We start from the raw sequence: 24,676 nt of genomic DNA, 5'->3' as shown, positions 1-24,676 counted from the left end.
GCCAGTTACAACGTTACCACGTTACAACAAACCCGCGAACCGAAACAAGAATGTCTAAGGTCTCTAATATTTTTTTTCGGAAATCTTCCAAAATGGGTCCAATTAAAATACTATTTAAAGACAAACTGGCAGCTTTCAACTTAAAAACGTAAGCATCCATTTCAATTTTTTTTTAATTAAAAACGCAAACGATTTACTTAATGTGTTGTGAAACTAAAACATACCTTATAGTCTAGAAATTATAATAGAAAATCGAAGATCGAAAAGTGAGATGTATTACTTTCATCTATCCTTAACAAAAACTTACGAATTTGCGGCGAGGCCATAGTTCGAAAATCGACGTTCGAATCGTACCGTCCCTCTCGCTCTCGTATTAAATAGTATAAGTGTAGAGGCACCGAACGACACGAACTTCGAGTTTCGTAGTAGCCCTGCTGCAGTTTGTTTATTTATTACAACTAGTTGTTGGTGACTTGACTTCGTCTGCAAAGTATTTATTTATCACATGCCCGCGGGAACCATATAATGGGCTAGTGTTTAAAAAAAAAATTTAGTTTGGATACTTATTTTTTTTTATTGATGATATCCGCATAGAACTAAGGTTACCGATGATCACACGCGTGCAAAGTCGCGGGCAGACACTACTCATTCATTAATAAGCCTTAAGCCGAGTTTAGACTTGCAAGAAAAATCACGCAAGTTGCATTACCGTAAAGGCCGAGGCCGTAAAGTAAAGCCAACGAGTTTGTAGTGGTTAATGGAGCGCCGCAATGTAATGCAACTTGCACGATTTTTCTTGCAAGTCTATACTCGGCTTTAGATTATATATCCTTGACTGAATTGAGATTTGAATTTTATATCTGTTATCAAACTATCAAGTTTGATATATTTTTTGGCAGTCATCATGACTTGCTTCCTATATGAAAAGGCACTTTATGAATTTATCATCAAATTTCACAACTATTTTCCTCAAGTTGTGGAAATATTGTATATCATAATATTTGCGTACTTAAGTATTAACTGGTATTTATACGCCTTCCAGACTTACCTTGATGCACCTTCAAAAAATAATAAAACCGACTAGGTACCATACTTTCTTTTAAACCGAAAGTTATGAGAAATAAGTTTCTGCTCAAAATATATAAACTAGCTTTTGCCCGCGGCTTCGCCCGGGTGGAGTTCGGTTATCGCGCGCTGTTTCCTCGGAAACTGTGTCTTTTTCCGGAATAAAAAGTAGCCTATGTCACTCTCTGGCCCATAAACTATCTCTATGCCAAAAATCAAGTCGATCCGTCTCGCTCCGTTACGGCGTGCAAGACGGACAAACATACAAACACACACACTTTCACATTTATAATATTAGTATGGATTTTTTTATTACGAGTTTATTATACCGACTGTGCTTTTTGTTGACTGTAGGGCCTTAGGTATTGGCATTGTCATCGAATAGGTATACCTATTATATCTTTTTTTAGGGTTCCGGAGCCAAGATGGCAAAAACGGAACCCTTATAGTTTCGTCGAGTCCGTCTGTTTGTCTGTCCGTCCGTCCGTATGTCACAGGCATTTTACTCTAAAACTACAAGATATAAATGAAATTTGGAGTACAGATGTGTTGTCAAAGCCGCTATTTAGTTTTGTAGTTAATTTTTTTTGGCATTTTATTATAAAAACGTATGCAATTTCCCAGAAACGACTTTTTGGTTTTAGCCAGTCTGTAAGACGGAACTTTAAGCTTCCCTGTGTTTCTTGTAGCCCTTGGCTTATCGACGTTAGTGGGAAAATCACATATTATTATGGTCTTCCTGACATACATGATTATTTCAAAAACATCAGCCAAATAAGTGGTCTATCAATTTTTAAACAAGTGCCTATCATGATTGTTTTTTTTTTTGGAGTCTTTTTGTCATCGATATATATGTACTAGTAGAATATAAGTCAATGCTTTTTGTATTGTTTATTTCAACTCCAAATTTGTTACTTTTACGGCTATCCCGTGAAACCATATCGAATTTGATTGCTTAGTAGCGACATCTCTTATCTTGTCTGGGTGAGCGGCAACCTGAGATGTATGCATAGGAAAAATTCGTGTCCAGATTCCTGTCCAGCAGTGGTGTAGGGGTTATAGCACGCAGCACGGAATGCTGAGGACTTGGGTTCGATTCCCAGTGCTGGTCTCTTTTTCTGGTTTTCTGTGCATCCATGTCTCAGTTTGTATTTTCGAGAAGTTCCTATCAAACGAATGTGTCGCTAAAGTCGAACTTTCAAATTGACAGACACGTCTATTGGCGTTATTGTTTAATGACATGCAAACGATTATCAAGTTTAGGGTGGTAGACCACATGTTTGACTGATGGTACAATGCGTCGCACGCGACGCGCGCAGTTAGCGCTGCTCATCTCATACTATGTTTCAACAGACAACGAAGTGCAAAATTCGAACTTCGTATGCCGTCCTGCTGACGATCATATTAGGTATTTAATACAAGTGAGAGATTTTTACATAAAAATAAAAATAAAAAAACATATAAAATTAACTAAAACGGGCTTCCTCATCCAAAGGCAGCGCAGCGCGGGGCATTGTGCCTAAGACGCTAGCGGCGTTGCCTCGTTGCACTGCAAGGCTCAGTCTTTGGGCGAAGAAAAAGCCTGCTCTTTGGTCGCCAGATATGCCAATTAGTTTGTCCGACACTTCTTTCATAATTTTTTTTGTGTCGGACGACCAAGGCCCAAAGGTTTCGACCGCAAGTGCCGCAAAAAAGTAGTTGTCCTTAAGAAAGGCATATTTGCGGCATTTGACGGTTTGAGAGGGACAGTACGATACGAACTTTGAATTTAAAAGTAGTCTACAGTCTACGCTAGTAGACTTACCGCCAGACGTGCTTTCCAGGCCAGTCCGCGCGGCGCACCGCTGGTTTCCGGACCAGGAGTATGTGAAGCAGTTCGATGGAGCCGTCATGTACCCTGACGAGGTCACTTCACTTATCAAACACCCGCCATATTCAGGTACAGCCACCATATATTTAAACCAGGGATGTTACGGAGTTCCGATTCCGTTTCCGTTAAGTCGGAACTTCGCCGTTTGATATTCAACATCCGTTTCGGTCCCGTTTCCGTTAATTTTGAATCTAATGACAGTATTTATATGCAAAAACTATCATTTGATTGTGACCGCGAGTATTAGAAACGTTACGCAATAGACCCTCAGCCCAGTGGCGTGCCTAGGGTATCAGACTATGGCAAGCCGAGAGATATGTTTTAGTATTTTTTTATAATTTAATGTACGTACATTCATCTTGTTGCCGTATATTTCAATCTTCAGTTTGGACGAGCTTACCAAAGCGCACTGAAAGCATGCTATTACTAGATAGAATTTTACAGACATACCCTTGGAGTCCACACAGGGGACAATTTGGTCCGTTTCCGAACTCATTCTCTCCCACAGGCACTGCAATGCACTTTACACCACACTAAAACCAGAATACCCAAGCACTTATTCATTTTTTGAGATGATTGCATCAAATCACAACGCTACGCTACGGCCCTCAGCCGCCCTCAGGTTTAGTAGACCTACCCTTAAGATCTCGTCCATCTATCACTCAGGCTCCGATTCTGGTTCCGGTTCCATTTTCGGTTTCGATAAACTAAATTGAAAACATCTTGTTCCGCTTACGGTTCCGATAAACCCACATCCGTTACATGCCTGAATTGAACATACTGTGTTATGGAATAATTCGCATTTGACAGAACAAATAGATGCAGATATATGTCAGACCTTAAGTTAATAGGTGACCAAAATTCTTTGTGGATTGCAGGCATCATAACACCCTCTGAGAAGCAGGTGCGCAACATGGTGCTCAACTTCGGGCCCCAGCATCCTGCGGCGCACGGCGTGCTGCGACTCGTGCTCCAGCTAGACGGAGAGGTCGGTCTACTGTCTCACTCACTCTTAGGGCCCCAGTACCCCGCGCCGCACGTAGTGCTGGGCCTCGTGCTGGAGTTAGACGGATAGGTCAGACTACTATCTCACTCACCCTCTTTGTTTTTCTCCCAGACGGTGCGTGCGGCCGACCCGCACATCGGGCTGCTGCACCGCGGCACGGAGAAGCTGATCGAGTACAAGACGTACACACAGGCGCTGCCCTACTTCGACCGTCTGGACTACGTGTCCATGATGTGCAACGAGCAGTGCTACTCGCTGGCCGTAGAGAAACTGCTCAATATAGACATCCCGCTGCGCGCCAAGTACATCCGCAGTGAGTATACGGTAGAGTGCGCTGTTGCCGCTATACACGGTGTATAACTACTGGCCATGTGCAATATGTGTGGCGCTTTGTGTTATTGTGATGGTTATTGTAATCAATATCTGCTTCGCTTATTAACCGCACCACATAAAGATAATTGCCAGGGTTCAGGTTAAAACCCAATAAAGAGCATGACAACTAATTCATCTGAATATCAATAGTAATATCGATGGAAATTGCAATAGTAATAACATGATCTCATACCTTAAACTATCTCCTGTGATGTCCGCACTCTTCAGCTATGTACAATTCACTCAGGCGCTAACCTGGTGCTCATATAGGTGATATTTATTCCCCAAATGTCCACCACCTGTAGTAAAAGTAGTCACTATGACTTCAACCGCAGTTGAAGCCACATACACATACCATTGATAATAGTTGAAGTGTTAATGCTAAGCTTTCAAACCAATTTGGATAAGCCAACAACCAGTTATATATCCATACCGACTTTAAATAGGAAGACATATTGCCATGCCTCCTGGTGATGATAAGAAGACATATTGCCATGCTTCTTCCATTGGAATGATGATAGAAAACATATTGTCATGCCTCCTCCATAGGTATGAATAGCCAGACATATTGCCATGCCTTCTCGCAATGATGATAGGAAGACATATTGCCATGCCTCCTGCATAAGAATGAATAGCCAGACATATTGCCATGCCTTCTCACAATGATGATAGGAAAGACATATTAAGGTAACGGCGCCTATTACCGCGGTACTTAAGGAAGTTTTCAAATGAGTCCCAAAAATTAAGGGTATCAAAGCTCCTTAACAAACGAGAATATTTTTTTTATTTAAGAGCGTTTATTGAACTTTCAGTGTCTTAACTTTTTGGGCTCGTTTTAGTTATTAGTATTTGATAAAATAATTATTGAAATCAAAATACCCAAATCTTCTATTACCGTGGTAATGGACAGGCTATGATTCCATTACCGCAAATTGAGCTTCTATTACCGAGGGTATAAAAAACGGCAATTTTCTACCATCGGTAAAAGGAACCCAACACATGTTTTGGAACTTAATACCGAGGGATTAAGAAAAGGTAATGGCTTTGGTTCTGTATAATATATTGTACACCAAATATTTTTTGAGAAAATTTAAATAAAAAACTAAAGTATGATTCGAATAGTGTATCCAGCCCATTGTATTTAAATTATGCTTATGCCACCAGTAATAGTTTAATGTATGCATGCTGAGTAAAAGTCACAACTTTATCAAAAAAATCTGCACTTACGGTACCCTAAATGTGAATTATTTTAACAGAAAAATAAAATGTCACTCGGTAATAGGGACTTCTTTAAGAACCTATTACCGACCCAAAGACAATTGAATGGGTCGATAATAGATTCCCAAACATTCTACCTATTACCGAGGGTTATGTGATCATACCATCGTTAATTGGCTTAATTTGGAGTGTTGTAAAATCTAATTCCGACCTATAAAAACTATAGGATAGAGTTGTGTTTGAATTACAAATCAAATGTACTTATTACATCCTTGGCATATAACCAAAATTACATAACTGGTAAGTAAATATAACATTTCATCGCAATATTTAAACAACTTGGCAAAATAACGGTTTCTATAGAAACTACAAATTCAGTATTGAAGTTTTTGCTAAAAATTAAGAGTTTGTTAATACTTTTCATACCACGGAAATAGTTTTTAAAAGCGTGAATAGATCAAGATTGGAATAACTGTAACAAATTATATAAACGATAATTTATACCAAAAACAAGCTTGAACAACCAAAACTACCACTTTAACTATTACCGTGATATACCACGGTATTACAATCAACAGTTAAAAATGGCGCCTATCGCCGCTGTATTTTATTTTCCATTTTAATCGTATTTCCGGGCCAAAAAATATACAAAAAGTATTCAGAACTCGTACAAAAAACTATAAAAAGCCATTGAAAAACCATAACATTAGTTCAATTGCCATAACTATTTTGTAAAACACTAAATAAGATTCGAGTCTGCTTGTATGTGGTGTCACGCGTTAGTATGGCAAATACTCTTCCGTCGGTGCCATTTCGGAAAATCACGAATTGCGAGATCTTTGATTCATTCACATACACTAGCGCTAATAGATCCGTGAGTCGACTAAATAAGCTTTTATCTTGTAAAATATATTTTTTAATAAATCTTTCGGTTTGATTATAAAATGCGTTTTTTAAATTGCCGCGGTGATGGCCGTCGATTTCGATACCCCCGGTAATAGGCGCCGTTACCTTACCATGTGTGACGTACTTTGCTAATACGTTGCCTTAGTTACAAATAAATTCTGAATGTCACTAAAAAACATTGGTTGTGTGAATAAGTAATTCTTTTCCTAAAATATATATTATAATTGGCTCTACAATCTTTGCTTCTTATTAATTCCATAACATCTGGCGACCGTGACTTAAAAATAAAACCCGAACATGGATTTGAAACGGAAGCGTACCCAATGTAGGAGAGAATTCACCATCCTTGCCGACAAAATAGAAAAGGCCATTGAAGGCAAAGAAGATACTGCCGGCCAAATTTTTGAGTTATTGTCGGAAACTGCTTCAGAACTCTTTGAGGTAGAAGCGGCAGTAAGGGACCAGTGGTGCGCGGCTGAGGACTTCGACGAAGCTCTTTTTGAAGCAGACCAAGATAAGTCCATGTTATACAAATTACGTTGGCACAAGGTCAAGTCGATGTGCTCTAAAACCCTACCGCGCACAAATAGTGCATCTTCATTATTGTCAGCGGAATCGAGTCAGAAGCCCACAACGGGCAAGCAACGTCTGCCTACATTGCCAAAGTTGGAGCTCGTCAAGTTCGATGGCAACATAAAGTCCTGGCTGCAGTTCTGGGGACAATTTAAGAAGATAGACGAAGACGCCCACATTGACGCTTGCGACAAGTTTCAATATCTTCTCCAGTCCATGACCGTGAACAGCGCCGCGCGACAGCTCGTCGAAAGTTACCCACCTTCTGCGGGAAATTATAAAAAGGCAGTCGAAGCTTTAAAGGCTAGATTTGCACGAGATGACGTCCTCATCGAAACGTATGTCAGAGGATTGCTTGCATTGACGCAGAAAAAAGGAACTGCAAATAATTTAACAGCACTTTACGATAACCTCCAGACGCATCTTCAAGCACTAGAAACACTCGGCGTGACAACTGACAAGTATGCCATCATGCTTTTTCCCATGATCGAGTCTGCTTTGCCGGAAGAAATTCTTCGTGCCTGGCATCGCACTCAACCGGAAACCAGAAATCTGTCCAAATTAATGCTGTTTTTGAGACAAGAAGTGGAGTCGGCGGAAAGAATACAACTAGCAAGGCGAGACTACAATGACGTATCCCTAGTTGAATCCATGCCACCCACCGCCTGCTTCGTAACGGAGTTGAAACAAGACAAGGATGGAAGGAAAAACGGTTCATCATGTGTGTGGTGTGACAAAGATACTCATTCTGCCGTAGAGTGTCATAAGGCGGCTAAGATGACGCTGAAAGAACGTCTAGAGTACATCAAAAGCAAGAAAGCGTGCTCAATTTGCTTAAAAAGCAATCATATTACAAAAAAATGTAAGAGTTTTCCCAAATGCCTGTTCTGTCAAAAAAGGCACTTTACAATCATGTGCACAGAATTAGCGGCGAAGAACACCAACGATACTCAGGAAAACAGCAAGAGCATAGTAACTTGTCATGCCATACAAAGTCTGCATCATCAACAACGTTGCTACAAACTGTTGTCGTGAAGATTGTGCATGACAAGAAAGAGATGCCGATACGAGCTCTTATCGATAGTGGTGCCCAGCGATCGTACATAACAAAGGATTTAGTCAAAAAACTTGGACTGAAATCTACAAAAAAGGAGGTTCTAACACATAGTTTGTTCGGCGGGATCGAGACGAAAAAAGAGACGTGTCATGTGTATGACATTTCCGTCAAAAATCTCGACGAAAATTTTTATATGAATTTATGTGTTTTAGATAAAGATATAATTTGTAGTTTTTTACCAAAGTTAAAATGTAACGTATTACTTGGGCAACTGCGTCAACGCGGCATCGTACTAAATGACTGTACGGACTCTCCTGACGACGTAAGTTTACTCATTGGTGCTGACTATTCTGGCTCACTTTTTACGACAGACTTTGTACAGCTTGAAAACAATTTGACGGCTATTAAGACGACTATGGGTTGGACTATACAAGGCCCCGTTACGGGAGTTCAAGGTTCCATGACAAACGTGACCACTACCCTTCATAGCCTAACAAATCTTGACATTTCAGATTTGTGGAGTCTGGAAGCTGTAGGCATTAGGGATCCTGCAGAACAAACACTTAAGTCGACTCGCGATATGGAGGTCATTAAGGCTTTCGAAGAAAATGTCCATATCAACACAGAAGGCAGGTATGAAGTCTGTTTGCCATGGCGAGACGTCCCACGTCCACAAACGAACTACGACCTCGCTAAGAAAAGATTAGATTCTGCTATGAGTCGCCTCAAACATTTAGGTAAGATCGATAATTACGATAAAGTATTCCGTGAATGGTTGCAGTTAAATATAATCGAAGTAGCACCAGATCAGTCTATCCAAGGCCATTACATGGCGCACCACCCGGTCATAAAGGAGTCTAGTTTGACTACTAAGTTACGTCCGGTTTTTGATGCGTCAGCCAAGGATCGGAACGGAATTTCTTTAAATTCGTGTTTAGAAAAAGGTGTCAATCTTCTCGAAAAAATTCCTAATCTTTTGATAAATTTCAGGAGGAGCAAAATTGGTGTGACTGCTGACATAGCGAAGGCATTCCTTCAAATTTCGATTGTCCCGGAAGATCGTGATTATCTGCGGTTTCTATGGTGGTCCACTGATGATGAAGGAAACAGAGCGCTAGTTACTTATCGTCATAGACGAGTTGTATTTGGAGTAACGTCGAGCCCATTTCATCTAGTAGCTACAATCAACCATCACTTGGACAACTGCACAGATAATTTGAAAGAGACAGCGATAAAGTTGAAGAAATCGTTTTACGTGGATAACTGTGTCACAAGCCTTGAATCAGAGGAAGAGCTGGAAAAGTTCATTCGTGAATCGAAAGACGTAATGATGAATGGTATGTTTGATCTACGAGGTTGGATTTCAAGTCCTATAATGGTGGATAATAATGTTGAAAATACCTCGATATTGGGAATAACGTGGAATGTCAAAAAAGATAGCTTACATTGTAGCGTTGATTTCAAAAATATAAGCGAAAAGCTAACGAAACGAACGCTATTGTCAATTGCTCAAAGGGTTTTCGATCCAATAGGTGTTACCTGCCCGACTACAATTGTTCCAAAGATGATAATACAAAAGTCATGGTGTAGAAAACTTACCTGGGACGAAGAATTACCCGAAGAATTGGCTAAAGAATTTAAGAAATGGTTAGACCAAGCTTACCTTATAAATGATTGTATAATTCCCAGGCGTCTTACGCGTGCTCCCATAAAAGAGTGTGAAACCTCTTTGCACGTATTTTGTGATGCAAGTAAGGAAGCTTATTCAGCCTGCATTTACCTGCGAAGTAAACTTGGTGAGCAAGTTAACCTGAGTCTTGTACTAGCCAAAGCAAGGGTAACGCCGGTGAAGCAAATTACTATCCCGAGACTAGAGTTGATTGCTGCGACGCTGGCTAGTAGACTTGCAGTTACTGCGATCGAATCACTAGCGATAGCGAACTGCTCCGTGTATTATTGGTCAGACTCTAGCGTCGTACTAACTTGGATTAAAGGCGACGGCCCGTGGAGCGTGTTTGTCAATAATCGGGTGAAGGAGATCAAAACCATGACTTCCACCACTGCCTGGAGACATGTACCTGGTCATTTAAATCCCGCAGACTTACCTTCCAGAGGTGTGAACCCTAAAGGTTTCCTCGAAAGTCGTTGGTGGGAAGGCCCGTCGTGGTTGTTGTTAGACGAACATAGTTGGCCAACTACAGACTTCACTGTCAACTCCACAGCGGTCGAAGACGAACGGAAGAAAACTGGTACCGTTGCGATGCTTATACAAGAAGAATCTATTTTAGACAGGTTCACATATTTCTCAAGTTACATTAAAATTGTCAGAATGATATGCTGGATGTTGCGTTTAAAGAAAAAATCAGTTACCAGAGAATTGACATATGATGAGTTTGAATACGCAGAGAATGTACTCGTAAGGTTGATTCAACAAAAACACAAAGACTGTTTACTTAGCAATAAAAAATTACAAACCTTTATTGACGACAAAAATATATTACGTTTAAACACAAAACTGTCATTGGGAACTGAAAATTACAATTTTAAGTTTCCCATAGTGCTACCAGGCTCAGAGACGATTGTCAGGCGTCTTGTCGAATGGCGTCACATCGAGCTGAAACACGCTGGAACCCAAACGTTGCTCAATAGCCTACGTCAAACCTATTGGATTGTTGGGATTAGAAAATTAATTCGTAACGTCATACATCTATGCATAAGGTGTAAGAGATTTAAAACAAAACGTTGCGAAGCGCCCACTGGCGTATTACCTGTAGAACGTATGGAGGCTAACACAGCGTTTCAATTCTCGGGTGTGGATTTGGCGGGCCCTTTAGTTCTTCGCTCTGGAACCAAGGCGTGGATAGTATTGTTTACGTGCGCCACGTACCGTGCAGTACATTTAGAAGTGGTAGAGACATTGTCTACAGGAGATTTTTTGATGGCGTTAAGACGTTTTATCGCACGGCGAGGCAGAATAGAACAGTTGTTTAGCGATAATGCTACTAACTTCCGAGAACTTGACAATGCGTTTGGAACCCTGGATTGGGATGAAATTCAACGATTCTCTTTTATTACCAGAATCAAATGGAATTTCTTGCCTCCGGCTGCGCCGTGGTGGGGAGGGTTCTATGAGAGAATTATTGGTTTTTTGAAACAAATCCTGCGCAGGGTCCTAGGGAAGGCCTCGCTCACACTAGTTGAGTTGCAGACTGTACTCTGTGATTGCGAGGCAGTAATAAACAGCAGGCCCCTCACATATGTAGGCAATCAAAAGGAGCTACAGCCGTTGACACCTGCAATGTTCACCCAGCCACTGCCGTCTCGACCTGTAGCAGATTTGGATGAAGTAGATGGAAACATTTTAAACATGAGACATCGATACTGTCAAAATCTACGACAAGATTTGCGAAAACGATTTAAAGATGAGTATATCAGCGCACTTATACAAAAACGCGACAAAATGAGTCAAGTCCCAATTCAAATAGGTGACATCGTTTTATTAGAGACAGAAAACAAGCGGGTGACGTGGCCACTGGCAGTCATCGAAGACCTATTTCCTGGCGCCGATGGTGTCGCGCGAGTGGCGCAGGTACGGACCGCGGCTGGAAAGCGTATCAGGCCAGTACAACGACTTTTCCCTTTAGAAATACGAAACGAAGACTCTACTGTTGACACAACTCGAACGGTGACTGATACCAACGACTCGACTGACGTTCCTTACACTCGACCGAGACGAGAAATTAAGTTGCCACAGCACTTGTTCGACTTTGTACTAAATTGAATTTGACTTGGGTAGCCTCCCGGCTTTCCTCGCCCGGGAGTGTGACGTACTTTGCTAATACGTTGCCTTAGTTACAAATCGATTCTGAATGTCACTAAAAAACATTGGTTGTGTGAATAAGTAATTCTTTTCCTAAAATATATATAATTGGCTCTACAATCTTTGCTCCTTATTAATTCCATAACACCATGTCTGGGTAATTATTTGAGGTGTAAGATAAATGTTCCAGAAATAAAAACACACATTTTGATGTGGTCTGTTTTATTTTGAACATAAGGATATGTACCGATAAGATGCTTTATATTATAAGAGATCGATAAAGTTTTTTGGTTAAAAAAAGCAAAAATCCAATTTTAACGGTAACGAAAATGAGCATCGAGACCACGAAAAAGAACATTTTGTTTATTTTAAAATCTTATAATTGTACTATTTGAATGAAAATCCGATCATAATGAGAAAACGAATAAGCATTATTTAATTAATCAGGTATCAACAGAAATAGACAATCGATATCTATATAAAAAAAAAATTAAAACTTGACCACGAAAATGACGACTTCAAATTGTCATTTTTGTAACCTTTTAAATACTATCTAGAAATTACTTAATTAAAGTAAGATTAATAACTTCAACTCACAAACCAAAACAGTTTTCAATACCTTCCCCCCGTGCAGGTCTACGGTAAACCAGAACGAAATTATGTTACAACGAAACAACACAACAAAATGCTCCTCTAAATGACGAAGTTTTCTTTTAATATTTAGATATATACATTTCACACGTACATTCAGGGCAAAATAATTCTTGAACCTCTCGCCAGTTAACAAAATTGGCCGCACTGGTCATAATTCCTATAACCACACCTGGAGCAAATGTTGTTGACGGTCAACCATTCTTCGTTTAAATCAATTAAATCAATAACGGCATAAACGATTACACTGTAAAAAGCAGAAAATTCTATAAAAAGTGTTCTGTATTTTTTCTACTTGTAGGGAAAATCATCTTTTTCGTGGTCTTTAATCAGTTTCGTGGCCCATAGGACCACGAAAATGATGACCACGAAATTGAAAAGCTCTTACTTTCGCGGCTCTGCAGTAAATATCCTATAGATTTGAAGCAAATGAAATCAATATTGAATAACTTAACTGCAAATGACACAGCACCAGTAAAACATTATATTTATTTACCCAATACTTACCAAGTCGCAACCGTAACGAAAATGACGCTCGATCTTTGACGCAAATCTAACTGAATCTTTATTACATTAATTATAGATAAATAATTATGACTTGCGATAAACATTATACGTTATATTGACGCAGTCTTATTTTCAAAGTTGCTTATAGTTAAAAAAGGATTTACAGGAGGTTTGACCTCTTTTTTTGTTTAAAATATACTTAATAAGTGTGGCTACGAAAATGATGGTGTATTTTGGAACAACGGGAAATGTAGAAAAAAATAGTCTTATCAATGTCCTAATTTTTTTATGTTTGCATGCATGGTATATCATATTATGAACATTCAATCCATGTTTTAAACAGCAAGTTTTTCTATACCTTGTATTTTTTACAATACTACAAAGTAATCAGGGATAATCCGAACCTGACCACGTAACTGACTTTTGTGCAGAAAATTTAAGTTATTGTGGAAAAAAAGATAAAATAGAATAAAATGTATTTACCACAAGTTTCAGTGATAATATCCTAAGCAACTTAAAAAACAATAAACGATATATTTCTAATTTTATAACTGAAAATTTGAGTCTGAACACAATTGAACCTCTCGAAATAATAACCCGTCTCCTCCACTGGGCCGCCATAGCCCGAGCAGATTTGTAAGACCGTAAGACCATAGGAAAACTTAGCTTTAACATCGTTGTACCTCATCATATATTAAGGGAATTCGCTACTGCGTTATTAGAGTAAATCACTTGGCTAATCAGCCACCAAGGTACTTAGCTACTTCGAACTTAGAACTTAGGACTTAGGACTTAGCTTTCAGATCAGCTCAGGAGTCAGGACATCACATCACAACTTATTAGCACTTTATATTTGGTATGAAACATTTGAAGGTAAACTATGCAAAGAATGTAAAACAAATGACAGCTTACCATAGTCAACTATAGAAATAGCGGCAATTTGAATCTTCGGATAATGTTGCTATATACAAAATATTTATGGTTCGCGATCCTTCGCGACAATATATGCTTACATACATCCACAGTCAAGTCAGTGCTCAATATATACTGAACGGTAAAAAATCTGGCCCTCAAATGTATGCAGAATCGGTAATTTTGTATGAAGGGTGGGCCAAATTTTGTGTGTAGTATACCTGTGGCTTGGATCTGTCCAATAGTGTTCGGTGTGTACGCTCCACTATTCCACTAGCATAAGGGCGTACAGTTGCTTATATCCATCCCTTTCCTTCTTCCATCCCTTCCCTACTTTCCACCGTCTGAACGTTAGATACACCATTTCAGATCATTGTTCTTTCTTCAGCCCTGTTTGCTGAGATAACCCGCTTGCTAAACCACATGATGGCAGTGGGCAGCCACGCCCTCGACGTGGGCGCTATGTCGCCTCTCTTCTGGCTGTTTGAAGAGAGAGAGAAGCTGATGGAGTTCTATGAAAGAGTGAGCGGCGCTCGCATGCACGCGGCCTATATACGCCCGGGGGGAGTTTCCATCGTAAGTTTACCTGCTATACATACCTATGTATAAAATAGTAATCTAGGAACAAAAACAGAAGTTTGAAAATGGGTCCACGATTGGCGGAATTATCGAGTAAAGGCGCGGCCACATGCAGTCGCTCGACGCTCGTTTCCAGCGTCAAATCTGGTCACGTCACATATAGCGATAAAGCTGAAAATGTTGAGCTTTATCGCTGGAAAAAACCTCTTCAATTTCGGAAAAACATTGTTATTTTTTTTCATTCACTCCAATTTCTTTTATTTTTACCACTGCCGCGACTAAAGGAGGTTAAGAAATCAGCTTCCAAGACCAAGATCATTCCTGCAAGCAGCCATCTGGACGCTGCTGTTTGACGCGGCGACTTGACGCTGCTTTTTATGAGTCGCGGTAAATTCAAAATAGGGTCACGTGACCAGATTTATCGCTGCAAACGAGCGTCGAGCGACTTGCATGTGGTCGCATCTTAACATACGAGTAAATACAAAAAAGATACTTACAGTCAAATTGAGAACCTCCTTTTTGAAGTCGGTTAAAAATGCAAACTGCTAGAAGATATAGATATAGCAAGAGTGTAGTGAATAATCCTTTTCCGTCGTACTTCAGTCAGCCTCAGTCTACGCAATGCCAGTGCCAGATAAACCTTTCACTCATGGTAAGTTCAGATGAGACAGAAGATGTAACTCACTGGCTTATTGCCAGCCTATTCACTCTAGCCTAACCAATACTTTGCGACTACCTCGCCATTAAGTAATGGTATGGTGGAGCGATCTGTTCGAACTATCAAAATGCAAAAACCGGAAAAGAACGTGTCGGACGCGCCCAAGATAGGTTTCCGTAGCCATTAGGTGCTAAAAAATCAAGTAGGTAATATTTTTTCTAAAGATTTTGTATTGTGTACGGAAACTTCCAGGTTTAGGTATATTTTGCATCTTAGGCTGCTATTCACTCTTAATCTGTCATCTCCCAGGATAACAGGATCAAAGGAATTTGGGCACAAATTTGTGCCTCTGGGAGAGGACAGGTTAAACTACTAACAATTCTCAAGCAATCTTAGCCGCTATAATTTTTATTGTAAATTTGATGTACTTACTACCATCCTGAATTTTTTCAAATGGTTCTACCCAACAGTTTAGATTTTAGAGGGGGGTGGGGCTCGATTTTAATCGAGAATCGAAAAATCGTCCTGGCAACAATGGTTTCAAAAGACCTATCTAACGATACCCCACACTATAGTATAGGGTTAGCCGAGAAAAAAATCACCCCCACTTTACGTCTATGGGAGGTACTTACCCTAAAAATAATATTTTTTGTTTTTTTATTTTATCACTTTGTCGGCGTGACTGATATGTATATTCATGCCAAATTACACCTTTCTAGTACTACTCGTTTCTGCTTAGTAGCGGATGGACAGACAGACTGACAGACAAGCGCTGGTAGTTTAAAACAATTACGTGTAAAAGTGCCCATTGCGGCCTATTTACTGAATAAATGATTTGAATTTTGAAATTTGAATTAGACAGACAGACATGGCAAAACTATAGTTGACCGACGGAACGCTAAAAATGAGTTGAATTTGGTATTATGTTGTATGAGTCTTCATTCTTATGCTTTGTCCCTAGGACATGCCTCTGGGTTTAATGGACGATATCTACGAGTTCTCGAGCAAGTTCGCCGAGCGGCTCGACGAAGTGGAAGACGTGCTGACAACCAACAGGATATGGGTGCAGCGCACCAAGGATATCGGGGTCGTGACCGCTCAGGACGCGCTTAATTACGGGTTCAGGTGAACTAGCTGCTGCTGCGACTTTACGTACAATGCGGGCTCATTGACAGCCGAAATATCGCTAGATGGCGTTAGTATCGTGAGGTACGTTTGATACTAACGCCATCTAGCGCTATTTCGCCTTTGTGAAAACCCTCACTTACTTAACTATTCATAAACCTATCATCGTGGAATCGGCTTTAACCGATCAGAAACTCTTTATCTCCACGAAATATTTTCACTCTAAAGAGCGAAAAAGACGTAGATCGGCTCGGTCCTGCGCAAGCATGTAATTGTTACCTGTGACGAGAGATGGCGCTGTGTGTCGCGCGTGTCTGACGTGGCGTGTTGTTGCAGCGGCGTGATGCTGCGCGGGTCGGGCATCAAGTGGGACCTCCGCAAGGCGCAGCCCTACGACGCGTACCACCTGGTGGACTTCGACGTGCCGCTCGGCACCAACGGGGACTGCTACGACCGGTGAGACTGAGACACACACAGACACAGTGCCGCTCGGCACCAACGGGGACTGCTACGACCGGTGAGACTGAGACACACACAGACACAGTGCCGCTCGGCACCAACGGGGACTGCTACGACCGGTGAGACTGAGACACACACAGACACAGTGCCGCTCGGCACCAACGGGACTGCTACGACCGGTGAGACTGAGACACACACAGACACAGTGTCGCTCGGCACCAACGGGGACTGCTACGACCGGTGAGACTGAGACACACACAGACACAGTGCCGCTCGGCACCACACGGGACTGCTACGACCGGTGAGACTGAGACACACACAGACACAGTGCCGCTCGGCACCACAAGGGACTGCTACGACCGGTGAGACTGAGACACACACAGACACAGTGCCGCTCGGCACCACAAGGGACTGCTACGACCGGTGAGACTGAGACACACACAGACACAGTGCCGCTCGGCACCAACGGGGACTGCTACGACCGTGAGACTGAGACACACACAGACACAGTGCCGCTCGGCACCAACGGGGACTGCTACGACCGGTGAGACTGAGACACACACAGACACAGTGCCGCTCGGCACCAACGGGGACTGCTACGACCGGTGAGACTGAGACACACACAGACACAGTGCCGCTCGGCACCAACGGGGACTGCTACGACCGGTGAGACACAGACTCACACACAATGGCGTGATTACGGGGATTTTCGTCCAAAGTAAACCAACCATGTGTTGCAATATTCTAGACCAGAAATAATCCGGAACTTCGCATGCGTTCATTGTGGTTTCGGCTGTTGAAAAAAATTTAGATAATTTCCTAAAATTTTATCGTTATTTTCGTTGACGTTAAAAACAACCGTACCAAATTTCATGACTAAGCCCAGCCATTGACATTTCGTAATCTTGTGTCGATCCTGCGGTAAGTCGGGATAATAAGTATCCTATGTTTTATTCCAGAATTATTATCTATTCATATGAATTCTTGATCTAAAAAATTTGGTATAATTTCATTAAACTCCGTCCCGATGTTTTAGCTGGCAGGAGTAACATAAAGGCTGACCAGAATTATAAAAAAACATCGCCATATTGCGGAAAACCAATAGAACTAATTTCTTGCACTGGTAACATTAAATTCAAATAGTCAAAATACCAAATACGGGCCTTATCACGCTATTTTTACAGAAGTAATATTTACCTCGACGTTTCGGCAACGTTATAGTTGCCGTGGTCACGAGTAGACTGAAGTGTAGGGTGTCAAGTCTGCCTAGCAGCGCGAGTTCTTCGATCTACCCGCACTTGATCTCTAATAGTACCAACAGACACACTTCAGTCTACTCGTGACCACGGCAACTGTAACGTTGCCGAAACAACGAGGTAAATATTACTCGTGTAAAAATAGCGTGATAAGTCCCGTATTTGGTATTTTGACCATGAGTGAGAATCACGAAAGTTTAAAACGTTAAATTCAAATGTCATCTGTCTATTGCTGTCAAAGTTTAACGTTGTTTGCGCGTGGTATTTTATAGTGTTATTTGTGTTTTTGTGCGTTAAAATGCCGAAGATTATCCATAGCCTTGGAAGGACAGCAATTCACAATGTTTAAAAGTATTTGTCATAGAAAAAGTATGAGGAATAAGAAAATATTCTTTTTCTCAAAAATGACCGTAAAAGTTGACATTATTCTTTACATATCAGAAGGTGAAGTGCATAGTTTATGGTCAGCGAAAAATTAAAAAGTTAAAACGATTGCAGGCGCGCTAGCTCGACAATAATGAATTAGCGCGCCTGCAATCAGTCACATTTTTTTTAAAGTTAAAAAGGCCATGGCAATATTGGCACAAGTCGTATACGTACAGCCAAGTCTAATGGCCGGTATCAGATATTTTGTTGGAACTCCGGACTTTTTCTATTGGGTCTGAAATAGCTTGTGGTGTTTTCGGTGGAAAAATACACCTGCAGTTTTTTTTTTAATGAAAAAGGCGGGAAAGCATAAGAAAAATATTGGAATAAAATTTAATTTTACAATATATTTTGAGAAAAAGTTTATTCTATTTCAGAATATTCACCATTTTTGAGAAAAGCTTTATATTAGTCTCGGCTGGAATAGCAATTGCTGGCTTCGTATTAGTTAACTCGTCCGTTTAATACTCATACTCAGCCAGCAATTGCCTACTTCCAGGCCACGACAATAATCTACTATTAAATAACATCACCGACACCGTTGTCAATATAACTGGTAGGTATCGTGTTGCAGCGCCTATGTTGGTGGCGCTTTACTAACTTCTTACCCTGAAATTGATCCAGTGCACGCTAATAAGGATACCTGTACTGATTGATTGACTGTTGTCTGACGGCGGCAGGTACCTGTGCCGCATGGAGGAGATGCGTCAGTCGCTGCGCATCATCGAGCAGTGCCTCAACCAGATGCCGCCCGGAGAGGTCAAGACTGACGACGCCAAGCTGACGCCGCCCTCCCGCGAGGAGATGAAGGTAACACTCGCGGCACTGACCAGTGCAACCAGCTGCCGGGGAGGTCAAGACTGACGACGTCAAGCTGACGCCGCCATCCCGCGAGGAGATGAAGGTAACACTCGCGGCACTGACCAGTGCAGCCAGCTGCCGGGAGGTCAAGACTGACGACGTCAAGCTGACGCCGCCCTCCCGCGAGGATATGAAGGTAACACTCGCGGCACTGACCAGTGCAACCAGCTGCCGGGGAGGTCAATACTGACGACGCCAAGCTGACGCCGCCCTCCCGCGAGGATATGAAGGTAACACTCGCGGCACTGACCAGTGCAACCAGCTGCCGGGAGATCAAGACTGACGACGCCAAGTTGACGCCGCCCTCCCGCGAGGAGATGAAGGTAACACTCGCGGCACTGACCAGTGCAGCCAGCTGCCGGGGAGGTCAAGACTGACGACGCCAAGCTGACGCCGCCCTCCCGCGAGGAGATGAAGGTAACACTCGCGGCACTGACCAGTGCAACCAGCTGCCGGGGAGGTCAAGACTGACGACGCCAAGCTGACGCCGCCCTCCCGCGAGGAGATGAAGGTAACACTCGCGGCACTGACCAGTGCAACCAGCTGCCGGGGAGGTCAAGACTGACGACGCCAAGCTGACGCGGCCCTCTCGCGAGGAGATGAAGGTAACACTCGCGGCACTGACCAGTGCAGCCAGCTGCCGGGAGGTCAAGACTGACGACGCCAAGCTGACGCCGCCCTCCCGCGAGGATATGAAGGTAACACTCGCGGCACTGACCAGTGCAACCAGCTGCCGGGGAGGTCAATACTGACGACGAAAAGCTGATGCCGCCCTCCCGCGAGGATATGAAGGTAACACTCGCGGCACTGACCAGTGCAGCCAGCTGCCGGGGAGATCAAGACTGACGACGCCAAGTTGACGCCGCCCTCCCGCGAGGAGATGAAGGTAACACTCGCGGCACTGACCAGTGCAACCAGCTGCCGGGGAGGTCAAGACTGACGACGCCAAGCTGACGCCGCCCTCCCGCGAGGAGATGAAGGTAACACTCGCGGCACTGACCAGTGCAACCAGCTGCCGGGGAGGTCAAGACTGACGACGCCAAGCTGACGCCGCCTCTCGCGAGGATATGAAGGTAACACTCGCGGCACTGACCAGTGCAACCAGCTGCCGGGGAGATCAAGACTGACGACGCCAAGTTGACGCCGCCCTCCCGCGAGGATATGAAGGTAACACTCGCGGCACTGACCAGTGCAACCAGCTGCCGGGAGGTCAAGACTGACGACGCCAAGCTGACGCCGCCCTCCCGCGAGGAGATGAAGGTAACACTCGCGGCACTGACCAGTGCAGCCAGCTGCCGGGGAGGTCAAGACTGACGACGCCAAGCTGACGCCGCCCTCCCGCGAGGAGATGAAGGTAACACTCGCGGCACTGACCAGTGCAACCAGCTGCCGGGAGGTCAAGACTGACGACGCCAAGCTGACGCCGCCCTCCCGCGAGGAGATGAAGGTAACACTCGCGGCACTGACCAGTGCAGCCAGCTGCCGGGGAGGTCAAGACTGACGACGCCAAGCTGACGCCGCCCTCCCGCGAGGAGATGAAGGTAACACTCGCGGCACTGACCAGTGCAGCCAGCTGCCGGGGAGGTCAAGACTGACGACGCCAAGCTGACGCCGCCCTCCCGCGAGGAGATGAAGGTAACACTCGCGGCACTGATCAGGCATGCCGGGGAGGTCTTGACCTTTGACTAGGATTAATGTCTTTTGAGTCTAGAAATTTATCTGTTAGGAACTTTCGCTAAAAATAAATTTACGTTGACAGTTCAATAATAGTGTGTTTAGTAGTGCTACTATCTTTTGGTGAATTCATGAACTACTAGTAATAGCTACTTGACAACAGAGGGCTCTACTGTCGCCGTGCGGAGTCGACTGAGACTTGTTTTGTTGCAGACCTCGATGGAGGCGCTGATCCACCACTTCAAGCTGTTCACGCAGGGGTACCAGGTGCCCCCGGGCGCCACCTACACCGCCATCGAGGCGCCCAAGGGCGAGTTCGGCGTCTACCTCGTCTCCGACGGGGGCTCCAAGCCCTACAGGTATGAACTACGTCTACAGAACGAGGCCAGTTACTGCACAGCGTGAAGACGCCTGCTGCATAAAATTTACCATGAGGTTAACGGTTTAAAGAAAACATCGTGAGGGAATCTGCTCATATTGTGGTGTATGTTGTTTCCAATCCGCACTGGGCCCGCGTGGCAGCTATGGTCCAAGCCCTCTCATTTGTAGGGGAGGCCTATGCCCTGCAGTGGGACGGGTAGGACGTATATAGAGCGAGATAATGATGATGGTGAAATCTATGATCAGTAATGAACCTTTTAAATACATTATTAACGTCAAAGTGCAAAAATATGAACTTATCTAACCCTTCCAAAATGTGTAGGTAGCATATACTCTTATTTCGGCGGAAAAACACAAAACAGATAGGTAGTATAGAAATCAATCTATATACAAAGTGCGCTCGAGCAACGCACACATAGACACTGCTCACGGACAGGATATCTCGGACCGGTTGGGACCAGTGCGAGCGCGAGTGCCATCCGCTTGAGACACGCGTCTGTGAACTTTTTGTGCAATAATGGAGAATGCGAATTTATTACACTCTAAAATATAATAATCGTGCATTTCGCCAATGTAGAAATCGTCGCAAGATATTTTCTGTGACAAATTTGTAATATAACAATGACAAACATTAAAATAATTTAGTTATTATTAATTTATATTTCCATTCTTTCCGTTTCATTCTCAACAATAAATACAACAACTGGATACAAGTGCCACTACCACAATAGTTTTTAGTCGACAACCCTACGTAGAGCGCCCGCCGAGCGTAGGTATGAAAAGTGAAGTACATACATACATGAGATTGACTTCTGTACCTATCTGTTTTGTGCGTTTTGTTTGTGGTAAAAAGGCCGTGGTAACATATTTTTGAGTGGTTCGAATAGATACATTAAGCTGCTACTCACCCATTTTGCTTCTAAAGGTACCAGGCAAGCATAAATCGAAGGCGTTTGTCCGCAGATGCAAGATCAAGGCGCCGGGCTTCGCGCACTTGGCAGCTCTGGAGAAAGTCGGCAAGAACTCCATGTTGGCCGACATCGTGGCCATAATCGGAACTATGGACTGTGTGTTTGGAGAGATTGACAGGTAGAACAAATGGAACCAACAATGTAGAGTATATACACGAAACCTTTTTTTGTCGTCTTTTAGGGAATATTACTGCAAATTTCTGCCGGCAGAGTGCAGCACTAGCACAAAATCTTAAGGGTGCCCCTCACATGCAGTCGCTAGTCGCTCGTTTGCAGCGATAAATCTGGTCACGTGACCCCATTTTGAATTTCCCGCGACTCAAAAATGTAGAGTCAAGTCGCCGCGTCGAGCAGCAGCGACAAGATGGCTGCTTGCAGGAATGATCTTGGCTTTGGAAGCTGATTTCTTAATCTCATTAAGTAGCAGTCGTGGCAGGCCAGTGGTACATACAAATAAAAGAAATTGGAGTGAATAAAAGTCAAAGTCAAAATATCTTTATTAACTTTAGGCTATAACAAGCACCTATGAATGTCAAATAAAATCTGCCTCCGGTTTGGAAAAACCTAAAAATAAATAAGAGTGTTTTTGCCGAAATTGAAGTTATTTTTTCCAGCGATAAAGCTCAACATTTTCAGCTTTATCGCTAAATGACACGTGAGCAGATTAGACAGTAGAAACGAGCGTCGAGCGACTGCATGTGGCCCCACCTTAAACAGTTTTGACTATCTTAACTGCCAATAATATCATATTATTTCAATGAGGGCTATCGTTTTTTGTCTCACTAGATGGCGCACTGTTGCGTGAGGTTTTTAAGTATGGCTTTCAAAGTCTGTTATTACGGGCGTGAAAGCAAAGTTTAGATTAAAATCATACTTAATACACCTTAAAGCCGTACCATAAAAATATCGAGCATGCCACAGTGTTCCATAGTCCCCGTTTTGTTCGTAATAAAGGGAGGACAAAGGTTTCCGAAAGACAAAACTGTCTCAAAACACGGACATTCATTGCCCCGGAACGCATATTTGCCATAATTAATTTCAGATATTGCAAAATATTCGCAAAATTATTCTAATTATAAATAAACTCGAGTAGCCTCATCCAAAAACTATGAGATTTGACATTTCGGAGACCTCACGCTACACTAGCGCCTCTAGTGGTGAATTCATACGCGATAGCCCTCATTACACCAAAAATGTAAATATATCTCTATCGTTAATATCGATGTAAATATCATGTTATTTTGTTACTAATAAATATATCATGATTTTAAAGGTACTAATACTCTTTGGTCATGATCTGTCATGGCGACAAAATATAGAGTGAATGACGTTGTTATGGGTTTGTGCTAATATGCCCTATTGTATAAAAAAAGGATAAAAAGAGAAAGTAAAATTAAATTGTTTGACAATAGATGGCAGCACTTGAAACTGGTTTGTTTTATTTTGTCATCCAGCACTTCTAATTTCGCGTGTCACAGTGTGTTAAACCGTGATTTTAGTTTAGTTTTGTATCGATAGATGTCACTATCTTGTCTTAATGAAATGCTGAATCGCGCTGTTGAGTTTTTTTCCGGCAGCCTATAAAAGGGCTGTCAATCTTATTGAAATTGACATTTCCCAAGCAACCGTGGTTTAAGTAACATGTGCGTTCTACGTTCAAACACAGTGTTTGTAACCAAACTCCTCCGAAACGGCTAGACCGATTTTTATGTGATTTACTGGTATTTAGTGCAAATGGAAAATGGACAGCTCGAAATTATACATACATAAAATCACGCCTCTTTAACTCGAAATTATACCACAGAATAAGATATAGTACAAGTACAGAAGCTTCACTGCCGTACAAAAGTGACGTCTAGGCATAAGGATCGTGCCTTCTGTACTTATACTATTACTTATTCTGTGGTATAATTTCGAGTTGCTGGCACTTGAGGTATCCCATCTTAGGCCTCTAGGTTGGCAACGCATCTGCAATACCCCTGGTGTTCCAGATGTTTAGGGGCGGTGGTGATCTCTTACCATCAGGAGACCCACTGGCTCGTTTGCCACCCAGACGAATAAAAAAAAAAAAAGTTGTCCATTTTACATTTGCACCAAATGACAGTAAATCATTTTAATGTATATTCGGTAGGTCGAGAATAGGAAGTTAACTATTTTTCATACTTCTACACGCGCGGAGTCGCGGGGAACAGCTATTAATATTATAAATGTGAAAGTTTGTGTTTGTTACTCTATCAGGCCAAAACGACTGGACGGATTTGGATGATATTTGGTATGTACCTCGATATTGGGAATATCTTTTAGGCTACTTTTTATTTCATGCCTACGG

General features: G+C 42.5%; 1 protein-coding gene and 1 long non-coding RNA gene across 2 annotated transcripts; both read left to right on the top strand.

Annotated features, from left to right (window-relative positions):
• LOC141443980 (NADH-ubiquinone oxidoreductase 49 kDa subunit-like) lies at positions 1–23,775 on the top strand. The gene is made up of 10 exons (XM_074109425.1): positions 1–148; positions 2,889–3,004; positions 3,814–3,923; positions 4,053–4,254; positions 14,346–14,533; positions 16,156–16,319; positions 16,656–16,775; positions 19,141–19,270; positions 21,209–21,354; positions 22,340–23,775. Exons 1-10 carry the CDS (start codon positions 51–53, stop codon positions 22,467–22,469), a joined length of 1,404 nt encoding a protein of 467 aa, XP_073965526.1. The 5' UTR covers positions 1–50; the 3' UTR covers positions 22,470–23,775.
• On the top strand, positions 7,979–11,994 carry LOC141443981 (uncharacterized). Its single transcript, XR_012453104.1, has 3 exons — positions 7,979–8,389; positions 8,580–8,804; positions 9,058–11,994. It is a non-coding gene; the product is annotated as an uncharacterized lncRNA (long non-coding RNA).
• Positions 23,776–24,676: the final 901 nt, after the last annotated feature.

Source organism: Choristoneura fumiferana, chromosome 28, assembly GCF_025370935.1.
Source record: "Choristoneura fumiferana chromosome 28, NRCan_CFum_1, whole genome shotgun sequence".
In the NCBI taxonomy this organism is placed as follows: Eukaryota; Metazoa; Arthropoda; class Insecta; order Lepidoptera; family Tortricidae; genus Choristoneura; species Choristoneura fumiferana.
Note: the sequence above shows the minus strand (reverse complement) of the source record. Positions and strands in the feature narration are given on the sequence as shown.